Raw genomic sequence first — 13,183 nt, 5'->3', positions numbered from 1 at the left:
CGGCCAGTTTGCCGTGGCATACGGAGCTCCATCGCAGTCTTTAACACTGGTAGCATGCCGCGACAGCGTGGACGTGAACCGTATGTGCAGTTGACGGACTTTGAGCGAGGGCGTATAGTGGGCATGCGGGAGGCCGGGTGGACGTACCGCCTAATTGCTCAACACGTGGGGCGTGAGGTCTCCACAGTACATCGATGTTGTCGCCAGTGGTCGGCGGAAGGTGCACGTGCCCGTCGACCTGGGACCGGAACGCAGCGACGCACGGATGCACGCCAAGACCGTAGGATCCTACGCAGTGCCGTAGGGGACCGCACCGCCACTTCCCAGCAAATTAGGGGCACTGTTGCTCCTGGGGTATCGGCGAGGACCATTCGCAACCGTCTCCATGAAGCTGGGCTACGGTCCCGCACACCGTTAGGCCGTCTTCCGCTCACGCCCCAACATCGTGCAGCCCGCCTCCAGTGGTGTCGCGACAGGCGTGAATGGAGGGACGAATGGAGACGTGTCGTCTTCAGCGATGAGAGTCGCTTCTGCCTTGGTGCCAATGATGGTCGTATGCGTGTTTGGCGCCGTGCAGGTGAGCGCCACAATCAGGACTGCATACGACCGAGGCACACAGGGCCAACACCCGGCATCATGGTGTGGGGAGCGATCTCCTACACTGGCCATACACCACTGGTGATCGTCGAGGGGACACTGAATAGTGCACGGTACATCCAAACCGTCATCGAACCCATCGTTCTACCATTCCCAGACCGGCAAGGGAACTTGCTGTTCCAACAGGACAATGCACGTCCGCATGTATCCCGTGCCACCCAACGTGCTCTAGAAGGTGTAAGTCAACTACCCTGGCCAGCAAGATCTCCGGATCTGTCCCCCATTGAGCATGTTTGGGACTGGATGAAGCGTCGTCTCACGCGGTCTGCACGTCCAGCACGAACGCTGGTCCAACAGAGGCGCCAGGTGGAAATGGCATGGCAAGCCGTTCCACAGGACTACATCCAGCATCTCTACGATCGTCTCCATGGGAGAATAGCAGCCTGCATTGCTGCGAAAGGTGGATATACACTGTACTAGTGCCGACATTGTGCATGCTCTGTTGCCTGTGTCTATGTGCCCGTGGTTCTGTCAGTGTGATCATGTGATGTATCTGACAGCAGGAATGTGTCAATAAAGTTTCCCCTTCCTGGGACAATGAATTCACGGTGTTCTTATTTCAATTTCCAGGAGTGTATCTGTAGTGTTTATTAAGCTTATGGAAAACGCTGCACAAAAACCAACATTATACAAATACTGGGGCTAGGTCAATGCCACCCCACATTCCATTGTTTCCAGATATATCCAAGATGGCGACGATGACGTCATCCACAATGGCGGCATGTAGACTTGGCAACAGTGCATGACGTCTTTTAAGATGGCGGATTTTGGTGGTAAGTTTGAATTTTGGTGGGAAGACAGGTCAATTGGGCTATCTCCACTAACCTAACCCCTTCCCCCAGAAAATGACGGGAAGTTCAAATTCCATCAGGACAATGCAACACACCTCTACTAACCTAAGAAAATGGCGGGAAAATAGGCCACTTGGGCTACCTCTACTAACCTAAGTCGTCCAACCGCCATCTCTTCCTAGGGATTGGCAGGAAGTCTGAATTTTGGAGGGAAGATAGGTCAATCGGTCTATCTCTACTAACCTAAGGAAATGGCGGGAATCAAAGGACTGTTGGGCCACCTCCATAAACCTAAGTCACCCGACCGCCACATCATCCTAGGAAATGGTGGGGAGAGGACTCAGCCTGTGCTGGAAATAAATCTTTATTATTTTGCATGCACTATTTATTTAAACAATTTGATTCAGTACAGCCATTAAATGTGTTCACCACAGATCTGGACTCCAACTGACCTAGTACACAGTACCACCAACAGAGGGTGCTGTCATCCCTCATGTGATGTAAACCAAGATGGTGGGGGAAATGGTCGGAAACAGTGTGGCCGCCATGAGATCCAAAGTCCAACTGACCTAGTACACAGTACCACCACTAGAGGGAGCTGTCATCTGCTCTGTAATGTGACCCCAAGACGGCTGTCTGGAGAGTGTGCTCTATTTTTTTTGGAACAGTTTATTTAGGGCTCTATTATATTTACCACACTGATGTAAAACACACGCTCTGACATGCTTGGGGTCATACCACACAGCCCACAGACATGTAAACTACATAATGCACTACCAACAACTCCTAAATTACTGAAATAATTTCAGTACAGACCTGCAAAGTCCTACTAAACAATGCAGACATGGAATCAACTGTCCAAATAATGCATAGCACAGCCTACAGACCTACTCGCAAAATAATGCAATATACACTCAAACAATATACACAAGCACCCCTTGCCACATCCTGTCCACTGGACCGCAGAGGCTACTGGGAGACTCAGTGAAGTGACATGGTCGTCAGCTGCCAAGTCACGCACAGGTACCCGCAAGCAGGAGGGGCCGGGATCCCTTTCATAGTTGACACCTCAGAAATTCCTCTTGAAATACCGGATCACCTAGGCACTGTTGCTGATGCGACTGGACAGGAGCGAAGACCTATTTGCAGAGTGCAGATACTCCAAGGTGTGCACACACTGAGGTCACCGCTCCCACGCTGCTGCTGCCTGCAGCGAGGATTTGAAAGTTGCTTCTATTTACAGGTATACAGTTAGAGCTCTCCAAGTGTATACTGACGTCACAGAACTCCAAGATGGTCTCACGCTGGCTCCATATCTGAGACGCATCTAGTCCAACTTAACTGCCCAGCATGACTGATGCAACGCCGTAAAATGAGCGTGCATAGCTACACACCATCGCAAGCGCATCTAACAAGGTTCTCAATCTTACACTGATGTGACATGCACCAGTGGACCTTAAACGGCTTCTCTATATGGTCCAACGCAGGTATGTGCTTGAATGTAGGGACTTGATTCCAAATCCCAGACAGAATTTCTAGTGGATAGCGTAGCATTAGAGATTTGAAAAGTTAGTCTAGATTTCTCACGACCTCATCACACCATCTACTACTGTTTGAGATCCTTCTCAATCAACTATTGCCTATAGCCCAGTGGATATATCACCAAACCTCTGACATGGCATCGAGACAGAATGTATTACAAATACTGTAGAAATATCTAGCTGTGGTGTCTTGACGGATTCGCAAATACTGGTTTCATACCACGTTCCTTAGCCGAATCACTTTCAAAATTCAGCGATTCTATTACGAGTTTGCACCATCGGCGATCTGTAAGCACACTGTTGGTGTGATAATATACACTCTTATGATCACCATCATGGTACTTGTCTTGACAAAAAAACCATATGATTCGTTAAGTAATGCCATACCTCGATTTATAAAGCGAGTATAGCTTTTACCATTGATACTTGTATGCCTCTGTATAACCAAGACCACTTGTGATGGTAATATGGTTGTGTTTTTTTTTTTTTTTAACATTCGCTGTAAGAAGATTATGCGTCTCTTTGTAAGACACAGTGGTAGCACTTGCAAGATAAACTTATGGAAATCTCGACCCATCATTGATTCTCGGTAAGTATTATTTCGTATCACTAGCAAACAGTTATTGATGAAGTATTATACTTAGTGGGGGGTTGTGTGACAGGTTCGCATTGAACATCAGGCTTATAAAAAATGTGTATGTGGAAAGGTAACGACTATGTCCATCCGCAAGGAGGGTATGGATTTGACTTGGAGTACTGTGATAGCAAAGGGAAGAGTATGTTGAGTCATAAGAATGGTAGTGATATTTCTATTTCCAGAGCCACTGCCATCAGCAGGGTGTATTTCCGATACTTCGCTAATTGTCAAATGTTGTTCAACTGAGACCGCAATCGTAACATTTAGTTGTAAGTACTGGGATAAAATATACATAAGGCCAATTTTGTAGGATGATTCTGTCTATGCGTGCTTGGCCTGCACCGCTGGTGACTTGCGCGTCAATGATTCACATGTCTCGTTAACTGTAGGAGTCGTCCGTATGGAGAGGTCTGTTGGAATGCAGGAATGTAGCTGAGTTAACTGTGTCATCCTCTAGACGGCCGAATAGCGAACTAATACTCAGTATGTGTTGGATAGCTTTCGTGATCACGTTAAAAATTGAGAAGATTGAATGTGGACATTTGTTTGCACTGGACTATTATTCCCTTCCATGTAAATTATTCGGTTGAGTGCTTCTTCTCATCTCAAATCTTTATTTAGATGAGAGAACATCGATTGTCACATCCGCATCTAGCAGGTGGAGGACACGTTTCTTGGTTCTCTAGACATGAGAAACACCTTAGTTGACTTTGTAAATTATAGTGATGATTTCGAATCTGTTACATCACCGAGATCGGTATTCGCGAGTGGAAATATCGTTTTCGTCTGTTTGTTTCGAGTTCTCATGTAAAGGTCTTCGCAGGCGGGATAAGTTTCGGGTTTCGGGTTTGTGCAGAAATAATTTCCAGTCTATATCTTCTGAATTATGTTGTGTGAGCGATTGGTAAGATACTGCTGTGTGCTTGATATCGAGAAGTAGCGCGAAAATGGTATGATATTCGGGCAAACCATCCGAAAATACATGTGTTCTTGTAATCCCAGAGTCTGGAGATGGGTGTAGAAAAGCAAATAAGCAGGTCTGGACCAGAAACAGTAACGCGTTTGTGCCGCGGGGAAACAAGCCTGAATTTATAAAACAGCTCTGAGAGGGACTTTGATCCGCTGAGGTCGCTCTGGTCACATGTTGGAGTTGGATGTATGGCTGAGGATAAGAATTGTACGTTTACTACATCGACACGGTACATGGTGATATATTGATGGGTTGGGGGTAGGTTTCACGCTCCTGTCCTCAGTGGAAGCGTGGTGTAATTGAGTAAGAGTCGTCTGTGTTTGACGATATATAGGGGCAATTTGCAGGGTTTATTTGTCAGTGCAATGTGACGATCTGTGTAAAATAGTTTTATTACCAGTGAAAGTCTCGCCTGCAGAAAGAAAGAAAAGGTGGATGGTGCTTCCACACCTGCTGCATCAGTAATTTGGAGGGAAAATTCGATAAGAGCCAATCATAATGCTCGATTCATCCTTTGTGCTGGGATATAATAGTCTCTACGTGGCTGTGAGAACGTTTGCGTATGTTGAAAGCAGTAAGGGTAACATGTGATGGATGGGATGCCACGTTAGGAACACGAGGAAGAATGCATTCGACATTATTCTGCGCTATTTTCGTAAACAGGTTCTGTTAGAGAAAGAATTTTTCCATGTGGACAAGCTGAGACATCAAGAAAGCGAGCGTTAACTATTCCTGGGACACTATACAATTTCCAAGAGGTCGACCCGGTTATTATTTTTTACGTAGCGATGTGACATCAGTATAATATTGAGAACCTTGTTAAATGCGCTTGCGATGGTGTGTAGTCACCTTGGCAGGTAAGTGGGGCCAGATGTTTCTCGAATGCGGGGCTGGCATGAGCGTGGCATGGTGTTCTGTGACGTCAGTATAACACTCAGAGAACTCTAACCGTATACCCAAAAACAAGCAACTTTCACATGCTCGCTGCAGGCAGCAGTGGCGTGGGAGTTGTGTCCTCGACCCGCGCACCTTGGAGCATCTACACTCTGCAAATAGGTCTTCGATCCCGTCCGGTCGCATCAGCAATGGTGCCTAGGTGATCACATATTTCAAGAGGAATCCCTCAGGTGTCTAAATGAAAGGGATGCCGCCACCTTATGTTTGTGGGCACCTGTGTGTGACTTGGCAGCTGACAGCCGCATCACTTCATGAGGGCCACTTGTAGCCTGTGCAGTCCAGTGGACAGGGGGTGGCAGGCAGTGCTTCTATGCGTTGTTTGAGTGTATATTGTATTATTTTGCGAGCAGGTCTGTAGGCTGTGCCAAGCATTATTTGGACAGTTTACGATTTCGTGTCTGCACATTAGCGTACTGCATTATTTAGGAGCAGTTAACAGGTCTTTACTGAAATTATTTCAGTAATTTAGGAGTTGTTTGTAGTGCGTTATTTAGAAATATTTTACATGTCTGTGGGCTGTGTGGTGTGACCCCAAGCATGTTAGAGTGAGTGTTTTGTATCAGTGTGATAAATATAATAGATCCCTAAGTAAACTGTTCCGAAACCTATAATGTACACTCCTTCCTCTCTCGAGACAGCCATCTTGGATTACGTCACAGAGCAGATGACAGCTCCCTCTTGTGGTGGTACTGTGTACTAGGTCAGTTGGACTCTGGACCCCATTGTGACCACACTGGATGGCGGTAGTCCCTCAAATTGTTCGAACAAAGATTGTATGCAAAATAAAAACTTGCGCCCAGCACAGGCTGGGTCCTTTTCCCTGCCAATCCCTCGGAAGAGATGGCGGTTGGATGACTTAGGTTAGTGGAGGTAGCCTAACTGCCCTATATTTCCCGCCATTTTCTTATGTTAGTAGAGATAACCCGATGGACCTATCTTACCTTCAAAATTCAGACTTCCCACCAGTCCCTAGGAAGAGGTGACGGTCGGATGACTTAAGTTAGTAGAGATAGTCCAAGTGACCTATTTTCCCGCCATTTTCTTATGTTAGTAGAGGTGTGTTGCATTGTTCTGATGGAATTTGAACATCCCGCCATTTTCTGGGGGATGCAGTTAGGTTAGTGGAGTTATCCCAGTTGACCTATCTTCCCACGAAAATTCAAACTTCCCGCCAAAACATGCTATCTTGGAAGACGTCATGCGTTGTTGCCAAGCTTACACATCCCCATATTGGATGACATCATCGCCACATCTTGGATACATCTGGTAACAAAGGAATGTGGGGTGGCAACAGCCTAGCCCCACTACTTGTATAATATTGGTTTTTTGCGCAGCATTTCCCATAGGTTTAATAAACCCTACAGTTATAAACAACAGAGTCACCAATAATATATTATCCTTCATTATTTACAAGTCTACCATCACTGGAATAACTTTTCGATTCCACGACCTTGGAAATCACGTGGTTTTGAGGAGAAGTACTTGTGAAGCCATGTTTGGAGCGCATTTTCATACAGAAAGGAAGTTCCTTGAAGATTGTTCGACTGAGAGCGAAATATCTCAGAGCACAAGATCAGGTGAATAACATGAGCACAGAGTGACTTCCATGCCCAACTCCTGTATAGTGTTTTTTGCCAGTCTAGCAAGATGCAGGCAGGCGTTATCGTGGAGTAACATCACTTCACACAGTCTTCCTGGTCGTTGTTCTTGGATTACGTCTGTAAGACGTCTCAGTTGTTGACAATAAATGTCGGCAGGAATTCATGGTATGCCACGCAGTTGCTGTTCCACCAGACACATAATATTATCTTTTGTGAATGCATGCAGATCTTTGTATGGGGAGATTCTACATTATTTGGGCTCAAACTTTCGTCCCTTTTCCTTATCTGAGCATATGTATGTACGTACTATCTATTAAACGAAGGACCTAGAGAGGCTTCGTCCCACCGTAGCCCTCAGTGGTTCAGAACCCCACAACAGGTCACAGCAGTCCACCCACCACCGCTGCCCCACACCGAGCCCAGGACTATTATCTTAGCATAGGGCTACCATTTGTCGTCACCAGTACTAATAAATGACAGGAATGGTCACTGTTGTCCAGAAGCCAATTGATGACAAGCAAGCAACAATCTACAAATGGTCAACCTCTGAGTCTTGTGATGTTGTCTAAGAGCACATGGTTCCCATACACTAGATTTTTGAACCTTTGCCATTGCATGCAAATATCCCACCATGGTGGAATGATCAAAGTTCATAACTTTTTCCAGTTCTCAAGTACACTGACCAGCATCATTGTGGATTAGTGCATTTAAACGATCTTCATCAAACATCTAACATCTTCTTAAAAGTGAAGAGTCACTAACACAAAAACAATCCTACTTAAAACGAGAAAACCATTATCTTGTCATGCTCTGTCCATTGGCATTTTCCCCATAACGATGTTTCTGGTTGCCTCCCCAGCTGTCACCCCTCTACTGAAATCAAACAAAAAAAATTTGACGGAAATGTTCCTATTCTGTACTCAGCACCCCATTTTCACGCATCCACAGCTCCACTCACCATCTCCAAACGACAAAATGATAACATGTAAACTCAGATAGGAACAGTGAACTACAAATAAAAAATGCAATCGATAAATAAGCCCATAGCTATTGGAATACCAAAATACAAAACAAAAACGCATCGAACTTATGCCACAACCTAATATTTTTCCTCTGGACCAGAATGACTACGTTTTTGGAGTATAAATTTTAACTTGTTTATTTTGGATTCCAATTTATGTGTTGCGCATATGATATGATGAACAAGACAATGACAGTATAGTCGAAGGGTTTCAGTCCTCTGAAGTATGATCTTGAGCTTTTGATTTAAACAACCTACAATCTCTGTATGTTGTGAATAAAAGTTCTTTCACGTACACCCATTGGGACAAGAGGCTCCTTTTTCATTTCTTGCTTGTGTATTTTGCCCATTCCTGCAAGTCCCTGCAAACAACGAAAACTGCCTAGCTCAAACAATGAAAGCTAGCTTGTTCATCTCAGAGCTGATTGTGAGGTTCTTGAGTACCCAGTAGGTTTTCCAGCGGCTGCTGTTAAAGGATGCACCTTACCTGGGCTGGTTAACTCACCTCAGAGTGGAATGTGGGGTTGATAAGTTTGCGGTGCACCTTCCACCGGCTAACATCAATGGTGACTAACCCATCACCGACGAAGGCCCGCATAGCGTTGGTGCATAAGGTCCCACGGTCTATCAGCTTTGACGTCAGTAGGACGTGCTGCACATCGTCTGGGTGTGCCACCGTCACCAGCAGCATTGGCCCCACATACAGCCTGCCACAGGATAACCAGGGTACCCATGTGTTTATTTGTTGGCATGGCAGACAAAATCCTGTATATGTATAACTAATGACAATGACACAATAGTCGAGGAAAACGACAATATACCAGTGACTGTATAAGATCAGTAAAACGCTCTAAGAATTCATTACGATTTAATGTCTTCAAATTCTGTAATCAAAGTCTCTAAACGTCTTGGCAGCAAGTCAAAGACGGAGTGCATCTGTTTCTGGAGATTTCTATAAATAATTCATTCGTCTTTGACCACAAAAATTCATTAGTAGCAACGGCGGTTTGCAATGAACAAGTGCTGCCAAATAGTCTATATCTACATGCACGTGGATATTCCGAAAATCACACTTAAATGCCTAGCAGAGTGTTCGTCAAACCAGCTTCACAATAACTCTCTAATGTTCCATTCTCAAACAGCGCACACATAAAACGAACAGCTATATCTATCTGTGAGAGCTCTGATTTCCCTTATTTTGTTATGATGACTGTTTCTCCCACATAGGTCGGCGTCAACAAAATATTTTCGCATTCTGAGGAGAAGGTTGCAGATAGAAATTTCGTGAGAATGTCCTGCCGCAACGAGAAACGCCTCGTTTCTATTTTATCCACCTCAAATCCTGTATCACGACCATGACACTTTCCCTCCAGTGTCTCACGGCATCCATATTCGACGCACTAACAATGGAGTAAACATGCAGGACAACAGAGTTGCGATGCTATCATATTTCAAAGATTATTTCATCATTCCTCATGCGCCTATCTGGGCATTGTCTTGCTGAAGTATGCCATATGGTGTTACCTCAAGACAGAACAGTACATCAAGATCCAAATCCTCCCTGTAGGAGGTGAGATTGTATGTTGACCCAAGCCAATCCCATTGAGAGTTCGTTTGGCAGGCCACTGAACAAATTATTGTACTAGAACTGCAGTCACCATGGTAACACCTAATACGTAAAGAACCATCACTGTAAGACATTTTGAAATGATTAACAGTAATAAAATACGACCCTTACTTCAGCAAATGACATTCATGTGCCTCTCGAACAGTATGTGGTTTGTGATTTTTTGAAAGCATAATAGTATATATGATATGGATCCAGCCTCCAGAGAACCTCTTCAAACAAGATGCCCAGACAAAAGAGTAACATGAATGCTGCTACTGAATCAAGATGTCAAGACACCAAGATAAGTTTTAGCTGACTATCCAACGTATTATTTTCATAAGAAGATAATAGCTCATAAGATTCGAAACAGGTGAAATGTTGTACCTCCATCCAATGTGATCAAGAAATCTGGGAATAAAAAATTGATTTGCAAAGTAGAGGGTGGTGTACTCACCTTTCTGAAACACAAAGAGCTGGACAAGAAGAAATTTAACTTTACATAATGTGAGATCATAAATGAGGATATCTTGTTAACAACAATCATGGCCAATTTCGAAGCTGCTGCTTTTGATGAAACTCGTAATTTTCAGATTAAAAGATGGTCATATGGCATGTTAAACAGATCGAGAATTACACGAGAAAAGCAAACAATGGACCATTTCTACGAATTTACAACACGAAGTCAAGACATGTAACATGAATGCTGCTACTGAATCAAGATGTCAAGACACCAAGATAAGTTTTAACTGACTATCCAACGTATTATTTTCATAAGAAGATAATAGCTCATAAGATTCGAAACAGGTGAAATGTTGTACCTCCATCCAATGTGATCAAGAAATCTGGGAATAAAAAATTGATTTGCAAAGTTACATGGATCACATAACTGCATCACAGTTGCATTTGATTATGCTGGCAACTAGTTTCAAACTACAAAGGTAATTTCCAACCCAGGTCTTTTGAAGATAAAATATAAAACATTATAAGAAAACATAAAAATTAGAAAAGTAAAATATAGGTCATAAAATTTCGTTAGTTGTTTGCTAAAGTATAATACACCTTTTCTAACAGTGCTTGGTTAGTTGACAGTCAATTTACACTTACAGTAGCCAGTATACACATAATACATAGTCACAGTGAATATCAGAACGATTTCACATTGTAGTCGTGTTCACCAACTGCAGCTGAAACAGACTAAAGCCTAGTGCTGAAGACAGCCCCTCAAAAAACAGATGGTGTTACGCTATCTCACTTGGCATCCGTACAGGCTCCTGCAGTCAATGGTACAAATCATAAATATTCCTGTGCATCTTCATATAGCACATAAAAAATGTTATATCACAACTAACAAATGTCAATATCTTACATCGTTGACAAAATAATCCACATGGATATATAATGCAACGTGCTCCATTGTCAAAAAATTTCCAGGAGAGATTTTTTTTATTTCAGAGTTTGCAGTACTAAAAAGAAAAAATGCTATTTTTTTGTTTCCTAGTATATGTGCATGCTTGAGATGACCTTGGCCATGTTTCTGCACAAACTCACTAGGTGGCAGGGCTGTGATTAGCAACACACTGTTTGGGTTATTGACGCATTACTTGCGGTGACACAATGGATGCTGATTGTGAGCAAAGAGTGAACTTTCAGTTCTGCTTTAAGCTCGGGTAAATCCCTAGTGAAATGTGAGCAATGATTAAGCAGGCATACACATGCAAGGCACTTTCAAGAAATTGTGGTTTCAAGCACTTTCAAGAAGTCATGGTTTCGAGTGACACAAAAGGTTTTGTGACGGCAGGGATTCAGTGCAAGATGATCCCAGACCTGGTTGCCCATTTACAGCACATTCTCATCAGCTACAGTAATTTATAAATCTTGAATAATATCAAAACCTGGAACATATACTGGATAATGTAGTTCATGAATCACTGGTCCATCAAATTCAGCACTAGGCTTGAAAAAAAAAACAATAATACTAGTTTCTTGATGGAAAAACGATTTGCAAATATTGCATTAGCTATGTTAATGTCTGTGTTGATTAATTCGAATGAAATAATGTTAGGAACGTCATTGGCAGCAGTCTCTTCAATAGCTTCAACAATTTGCTCCATAAATCCAAGCACACCTCCAATACTGTTTAAAATTCACATGGTTTAATGCCTATATTAGGCTTTTTCAAATGAATAATGTTTTTGAAATTTGTCAAGCTATCCTGACACACAGGAATCTATTATTTCTCCATCACAGTATAGTTTACTGTTTATCAATATAATATTCAGAGTTACAAAAGTTGAATAAAAATCAACCAGTGGAACATTACTAAAGCTGTCTTGTATAGGCACAGTCAAACTTTTTTCCAGAACAAATGACTTACCACTCAACTGAAATGTTCTACTCATTTATTAATAAATTTTTGATATAATTAATGAAACCGGACTGGGAACCAAAAATAAGAATTCCGGAGAAGAAACCAAAATGTAAACATGGTAAGCTTTTAGCAAATACTATTTGATGCAGTAATAGAACCAAGTGGTTGTGGAAAAACGACATTAATGATTGCCAACTATAGTCTAACTCCAGGATGGTTGAACTGGAAAAAAATTAATCATTTGTACATTTACTTTAAAAGCATGGATCAACCAAAATAAAAATGTGGAAATAAAATTGAAGATAACCCCAATGAGAACATTACTACTTTTACCGAAAGTAATGATGAAATTATACCTATAGGCTAATGCGAAAATATTTTACTAGAAGTAGACATAAATGAAAAGAATTTTTTATTTAACTCACACTTACTCAAAAATACCAAAACAATTAGTCAGAGATAATCTTAATTCTTTAAATATTTTCAGGTGAGATGACACAAACTTAAATCATATCCATGACAAGTTTGTTGGGGAAAATTTAATGTTCAACGATTTTAAAGAAATGTGTAGTAAAAGTTGGAATGACCAGTTAGGATTGTTTATGACAAACATGAGTAGAATACAAAATAAAGGTACATTCAGATACCAAATAGAACATTTCATGAATGTTGAGCAAGAAGGTTAAATATAAATGTTTAAAATAATGTGTTAATGTTTTTCACCTCTAATAAATGTTTGCAAAATAAGACCTGGAGGTCACAGTCCACTGTAGAGTGAAAATCTCATTCTGGAAACATCTCCTAGGCTGTGGCTAAGCCATGACTCTGTAATATCCTTTCTTTTAGGAGTGTTAGTTCTGCTAGGTTCGCAGGAGAGCTTCTGTGAATTTTGGAAGGTAGGAGACGAGGTACTGACGGAATTAAAGCTGTGAGGACGGGGCTTGAGTCGCGCTTGGGTAGCTCAGTTCGTAGAGGACTTGCCTGCGAAAGTCAAAGGTCCCGAGTTCGAGTCTCGATCCGGCACACAGTTT

At 42.5% G+C, this 13,183-nt stretch overlaps 1 protein-coding gene across 2 annotated transcripts in view; it reads right to left on the bottom strand.

Annotated features, from left to right (window-relative positions):
• Window positions 1-13,183, bottom strand: part of LOC124804940 (cytochrome P450 4C1-like) — a 97,506-nt gene that overhangs the window by 61,976 nt on the left and 22,347 nt on the right. For both annotated transcript variants that reach the window (XM_047265322.1, XM_047265323.1), the window contains exon 3: window positions 8,681-8,882. In XM_047265322.1, coding sequence (XP_047121278.1) covers window positions 8,681-8,882 — 202 coding nt within the window. The remainder of the gene's footprint in view (window positions 1-8,680; window positions 8,883-13,183) is intronic.

This window comes from Schistocerca piceifrons, chromosome 7 (genome assembly GCF_021461385.2).
Source record: "Schistocerca piceifrons isolate TAMUIC-IGC-003096 chromosome 7, iqSchPice1.1, whole genome shotgun sequence".
NCBI classification, from domain to species: Eukaryota; Metazoa; Arthropoda; class Insecta; order Orthoptera; family Acrididae; genus Schistocerca; species Schistocerca piceifrons.
This window is presented reverse-complemented; position numbering and strand designations above follow the sequence as displayed.